A 24,963-nucleotide genomic window follows, 5' to 3' on the forward strand; every position below is an offset into this window, starting at 1 on the left:
CGGCACGTCCTGCGTTTCCCATGCGTTTTAGATGTCAATGAACCCTAATGCAAGAATTCTTCCAATAAGTGGTCGGGACTCGGGACACAATCAACGTGTGCATAAAGCGGCGGGGACATCTCTCACCCGCAAATACGCGTCATCCCGGTGGCATGACACCGGCCCTCGTGGCCAAAAAAACAGACCGGCCCACCGGGAATCCTCCCGGTTCTCCCTATGGCCAATCCGGGCCTGTTAGGCAGTAGCGTGTACACACACACAATAGCATGTGAACAAACAGCCCATTGTGGCATCCCAGCCTGGCGACATCACACAGCACACACATCACATGGGTTAGATGTAATACTACACAACACTTTGTCCTGTCATTTCTCAAACACACACACAGGGTTTTTGCCGCTGTAATGTTTGTAAAGCTCCACAGAGCGCTGAACTTCATCTGAGGAAGAAGATGTTTGTGCAGCCAGTCTGAAAACACAATTGTAAAATGCTAACTGTAAAAAACTGTTTTGGTAAGAAAGATAAGAGGAAAATGAAATGAATAAAGTGTTTGCTAAAGTAATATGATATGATAAGTGCAGAGGTCTTCAATCTTTGTTAGATTCCTTGATAAACAAAGAGAAAATCAGCAACACTTGGTATATATTGTAGGTTTTACAGAGAATAAATTCTGGATGTGGGAACTTTATTATTTTATATAATTAACTTTTTGCTTTTTTAATAAAAAAAACACACAAATAAATCATATTTGTAGCAATAGCCAACAATACATGTATGGATCAAAATTATAGATTTTGTATGGCAAAAATCATTAAGATATTACAGGGCACCTATTTCATTGCTAAAAACAACGTTATTTTGTGTATTTAGTATAATACGTGTTTGCGTGGTTTATTTTCCACATACCGTACATTTTTGTAGCTCCAGATACAGTCTGGTCCGAACTTTACTTCCGGTTTCTGTTTGTTTAATGGTCTGACTAGTTGCTGAAACTGAACTCTTAAACAAATACCTCGTCGAAAATAACAAATGTTTTGGGTTCCTATGTAATCTACTTGTTGTTTATTTAGCTTGTTATATAAATCAACTGGGTGATTCTCACGAAACCATTGAAACACCACGGCACTAATGATTTTAGCTTTAAAATGTGTAAAATAGTAACATTAAAAAGCATCAGAATTAACTCAATACTGTGTTCTACCTTGCACAATGTGTGATTTCAACATAAGAATTTATAATTGTAAATTTTATCTCATTTTCTGCTGAAATTCTCATTACCGCAATGTGTCCGGCTGTGTTTGAACATGCGTTATGTTGTAATTTAATCAAATTAACACAAAAATATTAAGCAAAAAAAAATAAATGGATGTTTTGCTAGACTACTTTAGATGACAGAAAAAATATTTACTGAATATTCATGTATAATAATAATGAAGAAAAATTAGGAAAATGATGAGTCCATGCCTGATGTTCTCATCCTCCGCAACACTTTTTGAGAACAGTTTAAGCACACATACAGAATTTTAATAAAGTTTGATTTTGAGTGACCAAGCACATGGACCAGTTACTTCAAGATGGCTACCAGGTAAGATCATTATTTTTACAGTTAATTTGAAATATTGTCATGTCAGAATGCTTACACGTCATTTTGATCATCATTACCGCAACAGATGCTTATTAAATGTTAATTTAATTAATAGAAGCATAATACTTCGATTTTAAATGCATGTGCAGAATCTCCAAATTATGTTCTTTCAGGTTTGTCATGTCATTTTGAAAATATGTCAGTGTTGATGTTTTCTGACTGTTGCGGTAATGAGATTTTTTAGGACTAATTTTTTAAATTATCTTACAAAAAGTGTTAAATGATAAGTAAAAGTTTTTAAATTAATGTTCCCATTTACTCCAGACTTTGTTTTTCAATGTCTGGTGGGAAAAAAGTAAATTTAAGCAATTTTTACATTTTCATGCTTGACCTTTTTAAAACCAAGTTTTCGTGAGAATCACCCAACTACTTTAAGGCCCAATCCCAATTCTATTTTATACCCCTCCCCCTTGCCCTTGCCCTTACCCCTACGCCTACCCCTACCCCTTGCCCCTTGAAACAGAGTGTCAAGGGGTAGGGCTGAAAATATTCCCCTAAGAAATGGGACACCACTACTAGACCGTTACACGTCATCATAAGTCGTTGCTAGCTCCTACGTCATAGATGCTCCGATGTAATAATACAATAAAATTTAATATTACAAGAAATTATTTAAAAAATATATGTTGTGGAACTATCACAAGGTCAATAACATTAGCAAACTTTTTTTCATGGCGATATTTACAAATCTTTTTTCTGAGAACATACCGTATACATGAACACAAGATTAAAGGCAACATAAAACAAGTGATTATTTGTTATTAAAATACTTTTTAATGTCCAAAAATACTTAAATTTATGGGCCATATTGGAAATTTATCATACCCCTTCATCTGAAGTGTGGTCCTGAAAAATCTTCGTTTGAAGGGCTATCTGGCCCTTACCCCTACCCCTTCCCCTTCAGCCAAAAGAGAATTGAGACACCCCTACCCCTTCACGTGAACGCGTGAAACAAAGGGGAAGGGGAAAGGGGAAGGGGTAAGGGGTAGAATTGGGATTGGGCCTAAAAGGACTTTGTTGTTATTTATTCTTTGCAGAGTTTACCAGAAGTTACGTGATGACCACGAAAGCCGCTTGTTTATGTTGTTACTGCTGAAACCGTCTATACTGCTTTCCTCAAACGCTCTGATTTTGTACAAAACTCATTGATTTGAAAAGCGCTGTCCCCCTGATTGGCCAGCTAATCTGTACGTTGTGATTGTTCTGAATACCTCTGACGTCAGCCGGAAATGTGACGCTCCTTCCCATGTTTGAAAGATTCGCTCATAATGCAATGCTAACTTTAAGTTTAACTGCGAGTCAAAGCGGGAGGAATTATGATAATGTCGGTCTTTACTACATCACCAATCCCAGGAAGTAAACTGTTGCCTACAATCTGTTTGTTGTAGTCTAAGACAAGAGATTTACATTGGAGATGATAACTCGTGTCATCGTTTGAATTAGGGTTTGTACCTTTTGCATATCGTTAACATGAACTAACACCTACACACCAAAGGAAATGTAAAATCGTGAATCAGAAGATACGTTTTCTTAAAGATCATGTTCCATGAAGATATTTTGTACATTTCCTACTGTAAATATATCAGAAATATATTTATCATTAGTAATACGTGTTTCAAAGGACTTCATTTGGGACAACTTCAAGGGCGATTTTCTTAATATTTTGGATTTTGTACCAACACATTCTAAATTTTAAAAATAGACGGATGTCAGACAAATATTGTCTTATCCTAATAAACCACACATCAATAGAAAGCTTATTTATTCAACTTTCAGATACTACTTGAATGTCCCACTATTTTGGTTTTGTTGTCCACAAATACAGATTTCTCTAAAATGCCCTACAATATACTGCACATTTCACTGTTACTCATTAAAAGTTAATGATTTTCAACAGGTTTAAAAACTCTGAGTCTAAATGCAGACATCACAGCACGTAAAACCAAAAACAAACACACTGCAGGTAGAAATAAAGGTACAGGGACTATTTAAAAGCTACCTTTGAGGTACTAATATGCACCCTTTTAGGTACAAAGGTGGATGTCTCACATTAAATAGTGCGAGCTTCGTCAGATAGCGTCTACTTCAAAATGCAAAATATACGTTAGCAACCAATGTTAATCCTTAATGATTTGGGACAAATATGATGTTATTTAATGTTAAACTATGTGAGTGGCGCTGTGTGGCGCGACAGGGATTTGAACAACTTCCTGAGTCACAGCTGGGCGGCGCGTACAGGCGCCACCTGGCAGCGCCGGTGTGCGTATACTCATAGAAAGCAATGTGTTCGATTTTTTTAGAACGGCGCAGCGCTGCCGATCCCCTTAAGAATTTATGACAGATTAATATTATCAATGAAACAAAAAAAAATGTATTAACGCACGGTGCATGTCGACACGAGCGTACAAACATTTCGCCATTTTTCTATTCTTAATTTGTGAATGTCCTGTAAATTACACAAATTATTGCTGCCCTGATGGTCTGGTAATGTAATCATTCATATAAGACGTCATTGGTACTGCATATGTGACCGTGCTTGAGTATGGTTTGGAAGCTGCCCTCAGAAAGCCTTTATTAAGCCCCTGGAGCTGCATGGATTACTTCTGTGAAAGATGGAGGCACTTTTTTGGACTTGAAAGTCATGGACCCCGTTTTCACCGTTTGTACTGTTTGCTACTATTTTCATTTTTTGCTGAACTCTCTCTTTAACACTTACAAAATGAAGGAAATGTCCTGAATGGCCACCGTCCTGCAAAGTTTACTTTCAACCATAATCCAACACATCTACCTGTCATACAGTACATTAAAGTAACCCTGAAGATGAGGTGATTCATGTTTGTCTCATGCATTGTGTTTTGTTTGTGTTGAAGTTTCTCACCTTTCCTTTCTGGTTAAGAGGTTCAATGGTCAGACTGTCAGTGCTGATGTCTGTAATCCTGCCCAGCTGAAACCCATCCGTGGGGTGGGGCGCCCATACCGGCTTCCCATCATCCATTTCACTGCTGAACACAAAAACGATAATCATTTTTTTGCAAGAAAGAAGGGCAATGAAAACAAAACCTTGGGAACGACTGTAACTTCATAATAACTTATTGACATTAAGCATTATACTGTACTCCTACAGATAACTTTATATACAATTATAAATGTATCAAATGTATCATCTGAATGTATCAAAAACACCAAAATCATTATTAGAAATGTATATCAAACACAAGGACGGAAGTCTACTGTCTTTAATTTTATATAAAAATCTTTGGTGAGAGTTCATGTGCTATCAGCAGTATGTATTGAGATGATTGTCAGTAAAGATGAATTACTACTGAGAGTAAGATTGATGGATCCGAACACAGAGAGAGCTCACAAACCTCTCTTGGATGAAGATAAATCTTTCTGTATGACAATAGCCCAGGAAGACAAGTACAACATTGACTGTGGGTTAAATCTTTAGAGAAGACTGAATGAGCCTTTACTTCAACAGGCAAAAGAAACCTAATACTGAAACATTACAGTAGATCAGGCTTTTGTAACATCTTGGATTACTGTAATGCTGTAAACAGTAGACGTTATACATGCACACATGCATCTTGCTCATCTCAAATCATCCAATGACCTTTAAAGAGCAGATCTTTACTGACTGAGATTGGAGGATACGGCATATTTCAAAACAGGAGCTTCAAAACTATGAAAAAAAATGAGGGCACACACTGTCTCATTTAACCTGAATATCAAAATTATCAAACGTGCAAGAGAGATGGAGAGAGTCGCTTAACCCTTGTGCACTTGCAGTCGCATGGAGTTTTAATTTGTGTGCCATTTTAACATAAATCATGCATTCTGTATAAAAATGTTTTTAATCTGTAGGCAAGGATTTAAATATTTCATTTAAAAAATTAAATGTGTACCTTTCTTGTTTTTGTAAAGAGATAAAAAGTTATCTTGATTTTTGTTATAGAAGTTTAGATTATTAGCATAATCTGGCATTATGTAAAAAATCTAGTATTTAAAGGGTTAAAAATTCAGAAATTGAATGAATGTTTGTTAGTTATGATCAGAATGGATTCTGGTGAAGTCAATGAAAGCGGGGAAAAATATGAATATATAATATTTGTATATACAAATATATTATATTAATATGAAACATATAATATTTGTATATTGCCCATGAACCGAAGAGTTTTTTTTAATAAATTGAAGCACTTTGTAAAGGTGTGTTTGCTCCTGAAAAGTGTTTTCAGTACATCTGCTTTGTACGTCTACAGAAGTTTCAATCTGAATCAAGTTATAGACGTTGTCAGCAGGAACAAGGCTTTCATGGAGCAAATGTAACTTCCGGTAAACTTATGCAAAGAATTAATAGCAATAAGATTCCTTTTAGAGTAGTTTATTTCTGATAACAAGCTAAATTAATTACAAGTAGATTACCGTAGTTACCATATCTAAAGCATATCAAAAACTAACATTACTGTGTAAAAGCTATCGTATATGTTAATTATACAACAGTTCTTTCTGGTTCTCGAATCTAATTGGCTAAGAGCTATGCGATATTGTGCTGATAACGGCACTGTAACCGCTTCACCTTTCGTATCATTCCGCCACCTAGTGAATGGAGGTCCTAAGCAGGCTCATCTCTGAATGGAAAAACACAGACGCGCTGTTAAACTCTCTCCGTGTGTCTCATTAGTTTACTAGCTCATAAATCAGTCTGTGAATCCCCAATCGGAAGTTATTATTCCGTCAAAGATCAGCGCTCTTGAATGTTACGTTAAAGTTAATGGGAGTAATGTCTTGTCACATCGTGTGGACGATTAACACTTGGAAAAAGGAATATAAACACTCGTTTTTTTCTGGAGCTGTATCTCTTATCAGAATGCGAAAACACAGTGGAACCGCAGGTAAGCACCGCAGCTTTTAAATGTGGACATTGATCATTTACTTTATCGTGACGTGACTATTAAAACATGTTATGAGATATCGCCACTTGTATATTTATAAGCAGCATGCAAAAACATCTCTCTGACACTTGTAAGAGGCCGTTTTGTATAGTGCTGACGGGAACAAAGTTTAGTGGTAATGATCGAGTGCTCGTATCGCATTAAGAATAAATGAGAAAGCCATAGTAACATTATATAAATATAGTTTTATTAACTGTTACCTCGCGCCAAAACAATAACAACACAAAAGACACTAAATATGAATAAGAAATCAAGTAAAAGTTTGATCATGACACCAAATACTGCTGATTTGATCTCATTTTGACGATCATAAACAAACAAGGCCATCATGAGAGCCAGGGAATCCCTTTCAGAGATGTAGCCCAGAGAGGGCGGTGGTCAGCGGGGCGAGTGAACACTGATGTCCGCTCATGCTTTGGTTCTCATACGTACCGAATCTCACTAAGCAAACGTTCAAACAGGCGCTATCTTTACTAATCGACTGCAGATTTAAATATAATACAGATACATTCTCGACTGAACTAATCTTAAAACTACACTTTGTTACCAAGAAACAGTAATATAAAGTAACGGCTTTTCCGTCCATTGAGTTATTATGAGCTTCAAAGCAGCGGAAAGTTTTACCTGTCACTCTGGCCGCCCTCAAATCCGTGGCGGAAGAAGTAGTTCTCAAACAAAGAGGCTTTTAAAATAACTCCGTTGTTGTTTTCTAGTTTTCGTTTTTCAAACGTGTGCCGTCGAACTGTTGTATAAAAGCAATATCGCTCTCAGAGTCGTGTGATATAGCTCTATATCATCACGGCTGTGATTGCGTCCTCGGCCTACGGCCTCGTGCCTCTGGCCTAATCACAGCCGTGATGATATAGAGCTATATCACACTCCTACTCGAGCGATATTGCTTAACTACAGATCGGCTGACAAACTTCCCTTCACATAGCGATGATCCATTATAATTGTCTCCACTCATCTTTAGGAAACCAAAATATGTGTTTATTTCGGCCACATGCGTGTGTCCGATGAAAACGTCTATATCAGAGGACATCATCATGCTGGACAGAAATCTCAACAGCTTCACTCTTATAACGGATGTGTTAAAAACAACACATTAGTGTTGATTCTGGGACAACACACTAAATGCTTTGCCCCAGTATCCACCCATCTCTGTGTAATTATTGAAACAACACATTTTGTGTTACTTTTAACACAACCTGTGTTTTATTTTTAACACAAAATCAACAGAAAATGAGACATAATTTGTTAAAATTACACATGTGTTGTTAAAAGCTTAACACAAAAGATTAACACAAAAATTAACACATCCTTTCTAAAACTAAAGTTATCGTATGAAATAGAAACAAATTTGTATTACTGAAACATACAGGTTTTAGTAAAAGTACCATAAGTAGACGGAGAACATGCATCCAAAAGCACATATTGTGACAGTACGTACTGAATTAGATGCCGGTAGGGTGCAGTATGAATAAGAGTCCAGTCATATTACATCCTAAATGTAATTTGAACCTGTATGATTGTTCACGTATGACATAATAACAACAACCACAAACATAATTTACTCAGATCTTGTTGAACAACTACAATTAAACCACGAGTCATACATTTCTTTGTACATATATCACTTACACTTAACAAAATACACCCAGCTCACAATACACTAATACACGCACTATACAGCAGGTGATTTCCAAAACAGGGTCACTCATTTATTAGATTTTTTTTAACAGAAATAAAAACCAACACCTCAAATCTATCCAATGAAACTTTTACAAAAATTCCCACCATAGCAGTCAAATGCATTTCAATCTGCTACAAGATCATGTCATTACGTTTAGCAGTAAACTACTCTACAGACCAAAGACATAAGCTGATAGACGTACAGTAAACGCCACAAAAGTTGATGAATACTGATCTGTCCCTAAGGATGTTTTTATGACCGGATACAATCATTCCTGTTGAGCGGCTCATAAACTTTTTTTGTGTTATGCTTTTAACTCATTATAGTCATTTTGTGTTGATTTTGTGTAACACAAAAGTTTCTATGAATAACACGACAACATGAGAAAATCATTGCGGTTATTTATTTGTAAATATGACATATCAGTCATTTCAGGGTTAAGGTTGGGTTTAGTTATATGGGTTTTCTACAGGCTGCTAGACAAGACGTCCATGTCCATTAAAGTTAAGCAGTACTTTTCTTCAAACTCAAATACATTGTCAACCTGAGCCGACAAAGTTTCTGCCCTATATTGCTTCAGAAAATGCTAAACTATTTGTAACTACTGAATAAATCTAAAATTACAACTGTGTCCAAAGGATGAAATATACAATAAAATGATTTATGTTCAAGCACAGCAAAAAACCAAGTTTGTCAGATTATGACAGCATATCCCACAATCCTGTGCATGGTTGAATGTGAGTTTCAGATGATTAGAGATGACATTATGATCTAATGTTTCCATAGGAGGAAATTTGATACAATAAACATTGCCTGTCTCTGCTGACTGACGTTTTGAATACAACGTCCACCTTTTGCCAAAACCAGTTTGGCAGTTCTGCCAGTTCCCGTCCTCGGGATGCAGGTACTGTATACACAACACGAGCATCACGATATTACAGTATGTCATCACCACACGACACAGAAGACCTTTAAAACTTTCAATTTCAGTCTCAAAAAGTTCCTTGAAGATGGCCAAGAAAAGGGCAAAAAGGCCAAAGTTCACAAAGTAACTTATTGGCACAGTTGTAAAGTTTATTGAACATCACTGGATGTGTGCACACAGCCCATCATCTCCTCTGAATATTGCTGTCTAATCATTTCCATTTATGTGAATGAACACAGTTTACACTACTTTAAACATCTCAATACATGAGACAGGTAAACAATTTTTACCAATGCATAGTTATAATGAGAAATACATGTGCAATGTTATAAAGTGACATCTATGAAGACTGGAGATTTTCCTTTGTGCTTGACTACTGCGCTAACAATGTGTATGTGAAGTATAGTAGATGTAAACTATGTGTACAAGTAAGTAGACGATTTGGTTATCAAGCGAAAAGAAAATTTGCATACTGTATAAACTACAACATATTGAAAGGGAGAGGGGGAAGAATAAATGACTCGCTGTCATGTGATACTGCTGAAATAAAGTGAATATCATATAAAGGCATGAAGTGATTGTACTGTCGGTCATTTGTCCTGCTGAGGTAATGCACAGCTTTAGTGGAAATAACAAACTTTACTTACTCCACTGTATATTTTATACTGTAAGTTGAAATAAAGGGACACACTTAACAACTAAAACTTGCATGACTTTGCTGAGGAAAATGTTCAGGCTTCAGTTTTCTGGCCAAACTAATACTTTCAAATGTGTTTGTCTGAAGGTCTGTAGGAGCTTTAACACCCACATCAAACTCCATCCGATTCCTGAACGCCTGTGTAATACGTCTGTGTAATATTTGAAGTTTATCCCATGAAAAGTCTTAAACTTTCCTAAGTAAACTTCTGGAAAATATTTTCAGTGAAGTGAATTGGTTGTAGACACAGAAAACTTTAAGCTTCACCTTCACGTCATATATATTTACTGGGACAGGATGAGTGGTGCTGAATGTTTTATTACAAGCTTTTTTGTTCAGCCAATACAAAGTCCTTTCATGATCTCATGTGCTGTGACAGTGAGCTCTCAGTCTATGGTCAGATCTGTGCGGGTGGGAGAGATGTGGGCCTGCTGTGAAAAAAACTCAACACAAAACTTTCTGCTGTTCAAATCTAATTTCATAGCTGCTTCGTTTTTCTCTCATTTCTGTCTCTCACTCATTCACTCTCCCTTAGTCTCTATCCCTCACTGTCTGTCTCACTCTTTCATTAACTCTCACCCTCCCATTCTGTTTCCCACACTATTCTTCAGTCTCTCTCCCTCACTCTTTGTCAGTCTGTCTCCGTCAGTTTTGTCTCAATCTTTCATTCACTCTCTCCCTCATATTGTTTCCCACACTCTTCTTCAATCACTCTCCCTCACTTTCCTTCACTCTCCTTCAGTCTTTCTCTCTCATTAATTTTCTCACTCCATCTCACTCGTTCTCTCGCTCTCTATCACTCTTTATGTCACTCTCATATCTATCTCATTATTTTACTCATTTTCCCAGTTACTCTTCCTCAGTCAGTCTCCCTCACTTTCTTCACTCCCCTTCAGTCTTTCTCTCTCACTCTCTCACTCCCATTCCGTTTCACTCACTCTCATTCTCCCTCACTTTCTCTTCCTCACCTTCAACCTCTCACTCATCTCTCACTCCTTTACTTACTTCGGGCTGGGTATTGTATTCCATACATTAGGTACCGACCGTATCGAGTATACTATCCAGTATAAAAAAAATTGTGGTTCGATACCAAAATTTTATACCTAAGGGGTTAATCTTGTCTAGTGTGTTCGACGTTATGCAGCGCCGCAAAATCTGGCAGGCAAATGACATCAAACATCAGTTGACTGCTCTGTGAACTTTTTTTCAATCTTTTGGTCCTCTTTTGTTGCATACGCAATTATAGCAACTGTGCATGATGCAATATTTGCAACAACATAACATACGACTGTAAAAAGACTGAGCTGGTGCAGTCATCTTTTCAGTGTCACCCAACTCACTTACTCACTCACTCACTCACTCCATCCATATCACTCAACCCACCCAACTAACTTGCCCAGCCAACTCACTCACTCACTCACTCACTCACTGAATCACTCACTCACTGAATCACTCACTGACTCACTCACTCACTCACTGAATCACTCACTGAATCACTCACTCACTCACTCACTCACTCACTCACTCACTCACTCACTCACTCACTCACTGAATCACTCACTCACTCACTCACTCACTGACTCACTCACCCCAACCCAACCCAACCCAACTCACACATCTACCTCACCCAACTCAACTCAACTCACTCACCCACACAACTCAACTCAACTCAACTCACTCACCCAACTCCACCCACCCACTCAACTCAACTCACTCAATGCACCTCAACTCACCCAACTCAACTCAACTCACACAAACTCAACTCAACTCACTCACCCAACTCAACTCAACTCAAAACTCAGTCACTCTCTCTCTCTTTCTCTCTCTCTCTCATTCACCCACTCCCTCGCTTTCTGTCTTTCTCTTTCACGCATTCTTTTCCTCAGTCTCTCTCTCCCTCACTCACTCTGTATTGCCAAGTTTGTTTTATTCAGCTGTGTGCTTAAATTTAAGGGCAAAATATGAGTTCAAATGTCTTAAATGTGTCCCAATTATATTATATTACATTATAATTATGGTTTCAGATATAAAGTAAATATCAAAAGAGCAAAAAAAGCTTTCCTGTAAAACCTTTAATCCCAAACCTGACCAGGAAGAGTAGAGAATATTAAAATCCTTCCTGACTGTATCTTCATATTTATAAATTACACAGGAGAGTTGCAAAAATCATTAGTTTCTATTGTACTGAAGGGATAAGGAAATAAGACAAGATGAAAGAGAAGCACAAGGAGAGAAAGTGATGGGGTAAGGTTGAATATAAAAGATTGTAAGGGCGAGGCAGAGGGCAGGTCTACTGTAGGTGCAGTCAGCTGTATTATAATAACAACAGGTGTTAATGAAACATTATATCTCTGTGTCTATATTAGTGGTGCAGCATTAAGAGATTTTTCTTGTGAGGATGGCTTAAAGATTGACCACAATCACAGGTCAAACTCTCGGAGTAATGTCAAAGATCTTACCGTGGTGTGACAGCTCTGGTATAAAGTTAATCAGTGGCAGAAGTTTCTACATTATAACATACACATGACCAGGAAACTAAGTTTACTACATTTTTGACAGTTAAACATACGCAAAGAGAAGTAAAGAATGCTCAAGGCTAAATTTATAGCAGTATATAAACATGAAAGCAGCAAAATGTTCTCATAATCCTTAACAGTCTGAAGTGACACAACCTGTTTGCAAGCAGAAAGGTCACATACAGATCTACACAAAATCACTGACTGTGATACTATTGAAAACTCAGTCTTTGCTGTCTGAGGTCAAGTTTATCATAAAGTAAAACTTAAATGTGTCCCAGTTACAATTACACACAACTAATAATTCAAAAAAACAAAGATCATAATCAGGCATGGTGCTATGTGAGCAAATCCAGCGTTATGGATATGATATTTTCAGTCAAAAATGAAAATACAATTTCAGACATCAGAAAAATATCAGTCTATCATGGTTTCTATTTTAGATGAGGGAAATATACATAGGCAATTCTATCCAAATGTCAACCTAATTATGAGAGTAAAGTTTTACCCATACCTCAATCTCAAATGTCAATATTTGGTTGCTTAAATGCCCATGCAAAGTTATAAAGCCTTTTTAATTATTTTCCATAGTTAAGTGCAAATTTCAAAAATGTTTTTCCTCATAAATGTGCATACAAAACTTGAAGGAATTCTTCACCAAATTTAAATATGAATATATTATTACATTGGGTCACCATGTAGTAGAAAATGTGAAGTTTTTTGGTGTCTTCTAGGCCGAGAACAGCCAGAAAATGTGTTTTTGGCTCATGTGGATGAAAAACACCAAATTCCATAATGTATTGCTTTGCTGCTCTACCAGGCCACGCCTACCGGTTTGAGAGGGTAGGAGGGAGGGTCATTCAACTAGGCTAGCTACTAGCAAGTTTACTCGTAAACTGAAATGACACCGGTTAACGTGAGTCTCTATGACGAGTTAGTTGATAGATTATTTTAAATATTACCTTTTTTCCATCGAAATTGTGATAAGTTGCTTTGTAACGGGATGTACAGTCAAAACCAGGAAAGGACAAGTAATAAGTTTCCATCATTTGCCGGTTTATAGAGGTAAATATAACAACCATAGCTTGGCTGACAGATGTGGAAAACAAACAAAATACTCACTTTATACTCTGGCCTCCATTTCTCCATTTTTTGTATGTCATTATGTCAGTATCAGTATTTTCTTTCTACCATGCACAAATAAAAGTCACTGAACTTTTGCCGTGTAATTGTAACAATGAGCACTCAAACACACCAAACCAACAATTACTAAAAACACACACAAAAACAGATTATCCAGAGGCACTGCACTAGTTAAAAGACATAACTGTATTACGAAACAGCACGTCAGTCGCTGTATTGTGGCTCGTACGTGTAGCCACGAGATCTTCAAAATCCCTTTCTGCCATATCGTCTTCAAAACTAAGATAGCGGACACTGTTTATTGCCTGTTGTTATAAATGTTTACTGCTGAAAAGAGAGAGCCTTAGCCAAGATTAAAGATGGCTGACTCTTGTTTTGATTCTTACTTTTCCGAATGGACTCGGCAGTCCAACCCTTATGGGCTGGTTGAAAACATGCGGAAATAGCTCCTCCTACTACTGTCTGTAGTCTTTGCCTCTGGCCAAAAAGTCTTCAGATGACGCAAAATGATGATATCGTCATTTTGCGTCATTGAAGGACTTTTTTCCAGAACCAAAATACAGATATCTCTCCTCTCAGGAGGACATGAGGGAGGGAAACACGGTCATTCAGAAATACTGCCAGGTTTCTACTGATACAAAGCTGAATGCTAAATCAGTGAAGCATCCCTTTAAAGAGCACCTATCTTTGCTAAAAACAACATTATTTTGTGTATTTTGTGTAATGCAATGTGTTTGCGTGGTTTATGGTTCAAACACATTTTCCATATACCATACTTTATTGTTGCTTCTCTATGCCCTGTCTCCCTGAAACGCGTTGATTTTGTACAAATCTCATCATTCTAAAAGGCGCAGTGTCCTCCGTTTGTGTTGTGATTGGCCTGAACACCTCTGACGTCAGTCGGAAATGAAAAAAACTGTTGCATACAATCTGTGTGTTTGTTGTATCCCCAAAAAAAAAAGATTTGAAAAAAGAAGTTGGAAACGATAACTCGCGTCATAGTTTACTTTGGAATTTGTACCTTTTGCATATCGTTAACATGTACTAATACATACTTAGGGTACACTCACACTATCCACACTATTGGTTAATAGCGCACTGGCCAGCCTGCAGAGGTGGGCTCGAGCGCGGTTAACTTGGGCGAGGAATGCGCAGTGTGATCAAAAATCGTGGCAGAGCTTGATTCAAAAGGAGAGACGTCAATTGCACAACCACTCAGCTTTATCTGCCTTCGTAAAAACAGGGTTACGTGAATGTCTGAGCTGCACACACATGCTAAAGACAAAAGCGTGCCCAGGCTTGAATCAATAACAGGGTGGCCATTCATGCCAGTTCCGTCGGACACGTCCCGAACATGTTTTCAGGTGCGTTCTCCGGAAGTCGCGTTGCTCGACCGCATACATCATCGAGGTTTTCACATTTCAGTTAAAATACATTAGTAAATTAAGATTTATTTCTTTCAAGACATACAACCATTGTAGTTTCATTCTTACCTTGAAATGTTATGGTTGCTTTTCTGAAATTAAACCCGAAATATTAAACCTTAATGACGTATGCGAGTGCGTGCTTCTGGGGGGGGACACAGTTTAGTTTGGATAGTGTGAGTGCGTCCTTACCAACCAAAGGAAATGATCAATCGGATAATAGGTGCTCATTAAATTAAAATAAATATTTGTTCTTTAAAGAGCTTAACTTGGGTGTTATTGTTTCGGTAACACTTTACAATAAGGTTCATTAGTTAAGTACATTAGTTAACATGAACTAATAATGAACTGCACTTATACAGCATTTATTAATCTTTGTCAATGTTAATTTCAACAATTACTAATACTTTATTAAAATCTTATAACCGTTTTGGGGAGACAACATACTTTGTGAATTAAAATACACAAACATTGGCATCTGAAATATCATTCAGTATGAATAAAAACTTTTAGTAGAAACTAAATTTTTATGGTTGACATTTGCATGGAATTACTCATACGTTTTCAGCATCCAAATTAAAGCTCCCACAACACATAACGTTGTTTCTTCTGATCTCATGTTAATCTTGAGTACCTATGGAGTAGTATTACATCCTTCAAATCTTTGAAGAGTCTTTAGTTTTATCAGATTTATAAAAGACAGATCAGCTCTACAGATCGTTACCGGAAAAATACGACCCCCTCGAGGCTTACCGCGGGCGAAGCGAGTCACGAGCAAGCAACACACACAAAACATCATCCCACTATCTCTGGATACTTAAAATACACTATATGTTCATGTCATTAACATTGCATGCACTTACTTGCAGACTGGCAACAAAACACAGACATCTGATGCAGTTTTACTTACCGCCTAAGATTCATGACCCGGTTGGGACCCCCCCACCATTTCAACAAAATCCAGCATTAAACAAACACCCACACCAAAACTCCACTTCTACTCCTCTTCACAAACTATATCTTTATTTAATTGTGTTAATAAATCACAATGCATGAAATACCGTAAGTCCTGCCCTTTAAAACCAAGCGACAACAAAATTTCCTCTCACTCAGTGCAGCTTCCTGAAACAAAAAACAGGTTTATTTGGAAGTCTTATTGTGTCTTAATGCTTGTGACACAGTGCTTCTGTTTCAAACCCTACTAAAGTTTCTTACCATCTTCACTAAAGAGCGATCAGGCCAGTTTAAACCTCAATATACTACTTAACATACAGGGAAAGGTTTTAATCCTACAGTCTTAACTTATCACCAATACTGGAATGACTGGGTCATGGAGTTTAATGATTATACAGCACATAAGTGGATTGAGTTGAACCCTGAGGCTTCGGTAAAGTTCGCTGAACAGGTGTGTGAAAGCTTCGTCATGAAAATCTCAAACCACTGTGTGCGACCAATGCAGAGTTACCATGGTATTCATCTACCCGGAGTGAAGATATTTGAATGCTGTCAACGCTGAAAAATACAGCCAACAGCACAAAGAACTGGGGCCTGTGATCTTTAGTTAATTGTCTTGTTTAATAAACTCTAGAGAATACACAAGACATTTAACGACACCAGGATTGATTTAACTCGCTGGTTTTACTTTCACTGAATGCAATCCAGAAGCTCACAGGGTGTGCATGGGCACACGGCAGTACAGCGGATCTCAAGGCTATTGCTCAGGTACACTGGACCTGCTCGACTCTGACCAGCTGCCATGTGACACACAAGCTCCGCCTTCTCCCTTTTCACACACAGATTGCAGAAAATACACAGAAAATGTGTCCAGGATTTGATCTTGGTTAATTCACACTGCCAATGTTTTCCAAAATCTGCATTTATACACATCCCATAAAGATCCTGTAAAAACAGCATCTTACAATAGCTTTTCTTAGGCCGCATTTGCATTGTATGTTTAAAGTGACTCAATTCCATCATATGGGTGATCGGATGACCCACTAACATGTAGGCAGGAAAAACCGTCATTGAAAAGGCAACGCTGGATATTGACGTCAACTCAGGTGGACACCACCCGTGATCGCATGACTCTTCATAGCAGCGCAATGGAGGACGACTGCTTAACTTAATGGAGTAAGGTTGAAGTTTTGTTACTAGGGCTGGGCAAACATTTTTATTTTTTGATTAATCGTTTTTTTTTTAAATGTGGTCGATTCAAAATCGATTCTCAAAGAGCAGAATAGTTTTTTTTCTTTCATATTTATTTCAGCAAACATTAAACGTAAGATTAACGTTAATCTCATCACTAGTCTTCTTCACTAGATGTCACCCTCTTTTTTGCCTTGCGCGATGTTACCAAGGAGCGAGAAGTGAGAATGTCATCCATTCATTCAGTGCTTAAAATGGGCGGTTTCAGATGCTTCGTCGACGTTGATACCACCTTCACATAAAAAGTCAGAGGTAAGTATTTTAGTTTTCACAAGCAAGACGACGACGATAGTGTTGTGGCTTTAATTTCTTTTTATCAATTCCCCACTTTAAACTGCTGTTCACTGTTCTTTTTTATTAATATAGTATTTGTATTAAATCTACATTCATTGAGTTGAATCGAGAATCAAGTATAAAAACCGACCCGAGAACCAGAATCGAATCGATTTGATAGCTTGTCAAACGAAATCGAATTGATCTGGAACATCTGAATCGATACCCAGCCCTATTTGTTACAGAAATAAATCTCTATAATCTTGTATAATATTTTTTTCTGTGTGCATTGCATATCACAATATTTTACTTCCTCTGTGTTTTAAGCTGTTCTGGGTCAGTATGTCTACCTTCAATTGTTTTGCCAAGTGTTTAGTGTAAATGCTGATATCAGATACGCGTCGCTTTTAAAAGATGATGTAAGCGGGTCAACTAAACAATCGGATACAGGCAACAAACAGGAATTGGGCATCAAGATTTGCAGTGTAAACCCAGCCTTAGTTTGAACCATGCAGCGCTGACGTTTATTTGTACGACTCTCTACAACGTAGAGCAGGTGCTTCAACTCACAGATCAATTTCATTAGAAACACATGAAGCACACAGGCCATTTGAATTCACCACAAAGGACCAAGACAGACCCAACCACACAGAAAATAACAACGGGTGAAACATATGAATTATTTTAGAGGATTGAGCTTAACTAGGTCAGCTTTAAACTTTGATCTTATATTCAGAGTCTGTGTGTTTAGTTTCCATTTCTTTCCAGAGACTTATGGTACATGTATCCATGGTTTACATATATTGCTTACCATGGTCTTTTTACAAAAGCCATTGTGGATAGGAGACAAACACTATGATAAATTAACAAAGGGAAAACACAACTGAGGACCTTTAAGACTCCATGAATTTTTGACCAAGCTATCAGTTTTCCTCCTGTTACTCTGCCCCTGGCAACTGAGTCGATGTACTGTCAGCATATTTAAAACAATACAAACAACTGTAGGTGAAAACTAGGTTTTTGCTTAATATCAGTTAATCTGCATTCAAACCTAACATGTATATCAATACCGTCAAATGTTTATTTCACTGGAAGAAAGTAGCAGTATTATTACTAGGACTGGGTTTCGATTCAAATTTTAAGAATCAATTCGATTCCGATTCTCAAGATCTCGAATCGATTATCATTATTCGATTCGATCCGATCTGATCCGGTGGCTGGCTTGGATATGATGTCTTGATGACCGCATCATGTGGTTCCTGAGATTAGTAGTATTTCCACAATACTTTACCTCCATTTGGCAGGCTGTGCAAATTGCTTTGCTTTTGTCAAGCTCGTTCTCTGCGTTGCTTCTGAACCCGAAATGGTGCCAAATCGCAGCTTTGAACGTTTCTGGAGTTTTCAAAACAATCGCTTGCTTAACATTACTGACCGCCATGTTTCGTTGTTTTAATGTCCTTCCACCTCGCACGCAATCCGCGCATGCGTGAATTCAATGACGCGGCAAGTTATTAATTATTAAATCGATCCTCTGAATTACGGATCAATCTTTAGATATTAATATGAAAATCGATTCAGAATTGGTGAATCGATTTTTTCAACACAGCCCTAATTATTACCACTAGGGATGCACCAATATTAGGGCTGGGCGATTTGTCCCCCTAAAAAATCGGTGATTTTTATTTAAAACAATCTGTAATTTTTTTTCATAAAAAACTCGATTTACGATTCGATTAGACTTTTTTCCCCGCCCCCATTAAAACAAAATAATTGCAAACTTTACATATATTTTAAAAATATATATTTGTTATATTTAATTAAAATGCATCAACATGAAATTTACGTAAATCCACACGACTGAAGTCGAAGAGCATTTTTTTGGAAGGAGCTGCTCTCTTTCGCCGGCTGTTTTTGCCATGTTGTTTGTGTATGCATGCGCTGCCCTCGGGAGAGGGGAGGGGCAGAGGGCTGCGCCGCAGGGAGCGTGCTACGGAAACCCTGAAGGAAGATTTGGCAAATGCAAAATGTATGTACTCCGCTATACTGCAGAGGGGGAGAAAAAATGTAAAAAATCTTTTTTCCCAGCCCTAACCAATATATCGGCCAATAATCGGTGTCGGCAGATATTTTATCCCACTATCAGATGATAAGATCCGATTATATCCCGACAATCAAAACAGGCTTGAATTGAGTCACAACGACAATTCACGACAAAACAAAACTATCGTATCTGTCGGTATTGGTAGACGTCATTCTAAGTAATAAAATATCATTGTCAGCACAGAGATTTGTATCGGTGCATCCCTAATATAACCACCAATGATAGAAGTGGGCTACACCAGTACAACCATTTTCACATGTTAGTCTGAAACTTTGGGCAGTTTTCTGGAAAGGGTTGAAGGGGGTCATGTATGAGCTGTTTAAAAACACCTTGCGCACACATATATCAGTGCCATTGTTTTGTCTCAAAATGCACATCAGTAATGTTTTTTCAAAGGTGTGTGTTTGTAAAATCTAATTATTTTGAGACAAAACAATGACACTGATACATTTGAAGTTAAGTTAGTGCAAACTGTTTTCAGTTAAGAAAGCTCAAACATGCATTTTAATCTGGGACTAGACTTAAACTCTGTCTGGGAAACAACCCCATAAAGGCTTTTAAACCAGCTATATATCCATATTTTGGAGTGTAATGCCTGCATACAGCTAAGGTTGAAATGTCATACGAAAAATATATATATATATATATTTGTAATAATCTTTTCTAACAATATTGGCCAAAATATATAATAATAAGTAATACACTTGCACAGAGTGTAATGCCTGTATAAACAAGTATTTCTTTCAAACTACACCTGTGAAATACCAAAGAGTACAGGGTGATGTGTTGGAGGAGGACACCAAAACTGGAACAAATACTACATTTGGAACCGCTAGTAAATTTGGATAGAATTTGACTTTTTTTTTATCTCTGCAGATGATCAGATAATCTCTCTTGCAAGTCAATAAATGCATAAACATTCAAAAATATGAGGCATATAATATTTCAAACTATGTGAATTTTCCAGTCTCAGCATAAATACAGGCCTACACACTCATTTATGACCCAATTTTAAAATAGATTGAAAAAGCAACAAGAGTTGAGTCACGCTTGCCTGGCAGCTCCACCTGTCTAGGTGTGTCATTGTGGTTTCTTTGACACACACACACAAACACACACACAATGATTTGTTGTGTTCTTCTCATATTTCTCTCACAATAGACTGACACAGAGCTAAATAATATTGTCTGCTCGCTTGTACTTGTGATCGAGACCTAAGACACCGGCAGGTCAAACCTCTTCTGTAAGAGTTGTGCATAAACGCCCTTTGCTCTTTGGGAACTTTTACAGCTTCATGTGACACAGCAGAAACAATTCATGGTTAAAACAACTAACTAAACATCTCCATAATACATGTGAACATCTCTGATCATTCCAGAGGAAAATAATAGAGATGTCTGAAAGTAAAAGTTTGCCTATTTAAATGCCTTCCGCCAGCACAGCAGCAATATTTGCAAGGTAAATGAGGTCTGAGCAGACAACAATTATATGAGGGTAAATGGCTTTCTCGTGTCAATGCCTAATAAAGAGCTTCATTTAAAACTAACATTAAGAACATACTTGAATAGATGAAATTAAGGCAAAGCTTGAGAATCAGCTGATGACAGCAACGCATCAATTCATGCATACGGACACATATGAAGAGCACACGTTCACATTCACACACTGATGCCGGAAACCATTTGCCGTTTAAATCCCTAATCTGCGCCGCTTCCGTCTCCAAAACTAACAGAGAGTGAAAATGAGACGAGCATAAAGATAAAGAAACTCACTCACCTCAGCTGCCGTGTGTCTCTTGTGTACTGTACTGTGTACTGTACTGTGAGTCCCGCTCCCGGTGTCCCGGATGTTGATCAGCCTTCGACTCCCGGGATGAAGTCCACGCTCCGACGTGACGTCACGCGCTTCCATGAAAAGGCCCTCCTTTTAATATTGTGGGAAGGAAAAATGAACTATTTTGCATCTGTTTATCACCGTATCTATTCAAGATATTTTGTTAAGATTTTAGAAATCTATTTTGGGATTTAAAATGTTTCCATTAAAAAAATGTGTATGATAGAAAGTTTTTTGAACGAATAAACAATAAATTAGACAATTACTTATTTTATGAGGAAAATAGCATATTATAGATAAAATAAACGGGTTCTTTGCCATCCATATTTTTTATATTTTATAAATAAATTGTACATAAACTCTTTAAAACAAAGTGAAAACAAAAAAGCACAGAAAACATATCAAAATGTATTTATTTGTGTATTTATGGTCCTGTCAGTTAATGTTAATAATATGATTGTCTGATACCTGTTGTTTATGTGGCACTATATGATTCGCACGCATGCGTGATGAGGTTTCCGTTTCCTTGTCGAACATGCCGGACTTTGGGATTATTAGCTGACATTTGTGCATACACATATATTTTACATGTACGTGTAATCAATGCATTGTTGTTGGATGACAAAACGGAGGAAAAAAATAATGGACAGCGCACTCTAGTGGTTGCAGATGGTCGTGATGACATCTCGTGCCTCATAACAATTAGTCTTATTTATGCCCAGGCCTCATGCAAGTAATAAAATACAGGTTGGGTCGAAATGTCATAAGGAAAATACATTTTTAGTATAATGTGTCATCTGAATATAATGTCAAAAAATAATATAATTAATAATAATAGCAACCGCACTTGCACAGTTATGGCTATTTTGTTGACTGGAATACGGTACTGTAGTTTAAAACAGTTTACACCCAACTCTGACATACAGAAGTGTAGGCAACACAACTGCTATGTTTTGAAGATTAAGTAAATGTAAAAGTGTGTAAAACATTTAGATGATCTCAGAACAGCACACAGAACATGTATTTGTTGTATTACAATGTGCATCATTGTCCAATTTCTGCCTTTGTTTATAGGTTATAGACACAATCCTCCTGTTGATCTTTAGTTTAAAATAACACTTATTATCTCTGAGACAGGAGATGCAGTGCAAGAATGTAAAAAATAATCTCTGATAAAGAAGAAAGCCCAAAACAGTGTTTAAAATATTTTATAAAAAACACATTGTGCTTTAAATGTATGCAGAGACAATTGAATTGTTACAATATATTTTTGAATAATACATCTCATTTAAACAAATAAAAACAATAGAGAACACTAACAAAATCTTTATTAAAAAACATTTATTCATCACAGGAGTATGAGATAATTGAACACATACAGCTATATAGCTTTTTCAGAGAACATAAAACAAAAATAAAATAGTAGCCAACTTCAAATCTCTTATTATTGTGGTTAATAAAGCTTTCATAACCAGCACTATAAGCATGACGACAATAATGTATTTTATAAAACCACCCATGGACCACATAAACTGTTGTTTCACATGCACACACACACATTTTAACAATTTATTTAAGTCCACTTAAACAAAGTAATTTACAAGGACATAAATAGTACAGTTGCAGTTAAAGGCGGAGTCCATGATGTTTGAAAGCCAATGTTGATACTTAAAATCACCTAAACAAATACGCCCCTACCCCAATAGAATCTGGACCTTCTGTTGATAGACCCGCCCCACACATACGCAACCCGGCATTTGATTTGATTTGATTGGCTATAAGTGCGTTTTGGTAGTCGGCCCGTCTCCTTTTCCAAAGCGTTTTTCAAACATCGTGGACTCCGCCTTTAAATACATGAACAGAATCATGGACCAGTTGCATACATTAAATCTTCGCATACTAAGCATAACACTCGGTTACTGTGGATATAGACCATTTCAAAAGATGTAAACAACACTGGTCAAGAAGCACTTCCTGTCTCCGGTTTTTAACACTAGATAAACGTTGGGATAAAATATACCAACAGAACATATAAACCTGAATTAACTGAAGTTAAACAAACATTTTAAAGATAATGATATAAGTGAAATAAAAAAAAATAACTGTCACAAACTGTAACAGGAAGTGTTTCTGGACCAGTATTGTTTACATCATTTCAAATGGTCTATAATAGCATCGTCTCCACCATATATGGTGGCTACCTAAAATGGTAGACAAAGGCAAGGCACCGTATTTTGTTAACTGTTTGGCCCTCATTTTTGGGCATCTTAAATTGTTGTAGCGCTAATACAGCCTGTGTACATGTCCTAAACTCCCAAATATAAAATCTTGGATGGACTTGAAAAGAGTAGCACATTGCTGCTTACCATTGAATTTGACTGAACTTGAGCAATTGCAATTCTGCAAAGAATAATGGGCAAATATTCCCCAGTTAAGGTGTACTTAATACAGACATATCCAAAAAGACTGATTTCTGTAATTTAGCAAAAGGTGGCATTAAATCAAGGGACTGATTACTTTTCTAATCTTGTTATTTTAGTTTTTTTTATTAATTTGCAGAACTGTTGTTTTTTTGTCCTTTTTCTTTCATTGGTTTGATTTTGTAAGACAACATGTGTAAATATAGCTGCAAAAGTTTTTTGGAATGGGTTTTAATTTTAGGCTGTCAAGAAAAGTACTTATTTAAAACGTTCCTATGTGTAATATGCATGAAACCTCAAATAAAACAACAAACCATTCTCAAACTGATATGTGTGGTTGCTAAGGGCACAGTGATGAATAGAACCGTTGGGTGAAGTTATTGTGAATAAAGCACAGCTATTGACCAATCTAAATCTAGGATTGGACCTAACTGTTTTATAAGTAAGCAATAAGTTACGAGAGGCTGTGCTGTATCGTGAATAAGTAACGGCTGAAGGGCGTTGTTAGGCACGACGCGAAGCGGAGTGCCTGCAACCCCTTCAGCCGTTACTTATTCACGATACAGCACTTGCCTCGAGTACCTTATTGCTTTTATAAAACGGTTACCACACAATATTACAGTAAAAAAAATTAGTGCAACTTTAATGAAGTTAAATCAATAAAAACCGGGTGTGCCTCATAAGCCTTGAAAAGTGAAGCCTCTGGCTCTTTGATCGCCCCCTGGTGGCTGGCTGCAGTACAAGTCATAACCCCGCCCTCTCCATTCAAATGAATAGGACTTTGCTCTAAATAAAACAAATATTTACACTTCCAATAAAAGTTTTCGAAAGATGGTTTTGGTCCTTTCAAGTAGTTGTTATCACGCTGATATATGTTCAAGTGTTCATTTTTGTGATAAGTTTCATTTTAGCGTGTAATTTGATGCTATAGAAACGGGGCGTGTCGTTATGATTGGAGTGGTTGAATTGGCCGCGCGAGCGTTTGGGCGGAAGTTTGATACCGCGGCTCGGCCTCTGGCTTCACGGACGATTCCTTCTGCGCATGCCTCGGCTCCAAACTGACGTTTTTACGTAACATGGCGGCGACCGTGGTCGGACATTTTTGGCTTCAATTCATTACAATGGTGGGAGGC

At 37.2% G+C, this 24,963-nt stretch overlaps 1 protein-coding gene across 8 annotated transcripts in view; it reads right to left on the minus strand.

The window, feature by feature from the left end:
• The window catches only part of myo6a (myosin VIa), a 63,161-nt gene extending 41,664 nt beyond the window's left edge, over positions 1-21,497 (minus strand). For 6 of the 8 annotated variants that reach the window (XM_073855698.1, XM_073855697.1, XM_073855695.1 and 3 more), the window contains exons 1-2: positions 21,354-21,497; positions 4,524-4,647 (exon numbers count right to left, since the gene is read on the minus strand). In XM_073855698.1, coding sequence (XP_073711799.1) covers positions 4,524-4,640 — 117 coding nt within the window. In that variant the 5' untranslated portion in view covers positions 4,641-4,647; positions 21,354-21,497. Of the gene's footprint in view, positions 1-386; positions 469-4,523; positions 4,648-21,353 lie in introns of those variants that run through there. The other 2 variants (XM_073855693.1, XM_073855699.1) reach the window with 2 other exon arrangements.
• Between the last annotated feature and the right edge of the window lie 3,466 nt (positions 21,498-24,963).

This window comes from Misgurnus anguillicaudatus, chromosome 18, assembly GCF_027580225.2.
Source record: "Misgurnus anguillicaudatus chromosome 18, ASM2758022v2, whole genome shotgun sequence".
NCBI classification, from domain to species: Eukaryota; Metazoa; Chordata; class Actinopteri; order Cypriniformes; family Cobitidae; genus Misgurnus; species Misgurnus anguillicaudatus.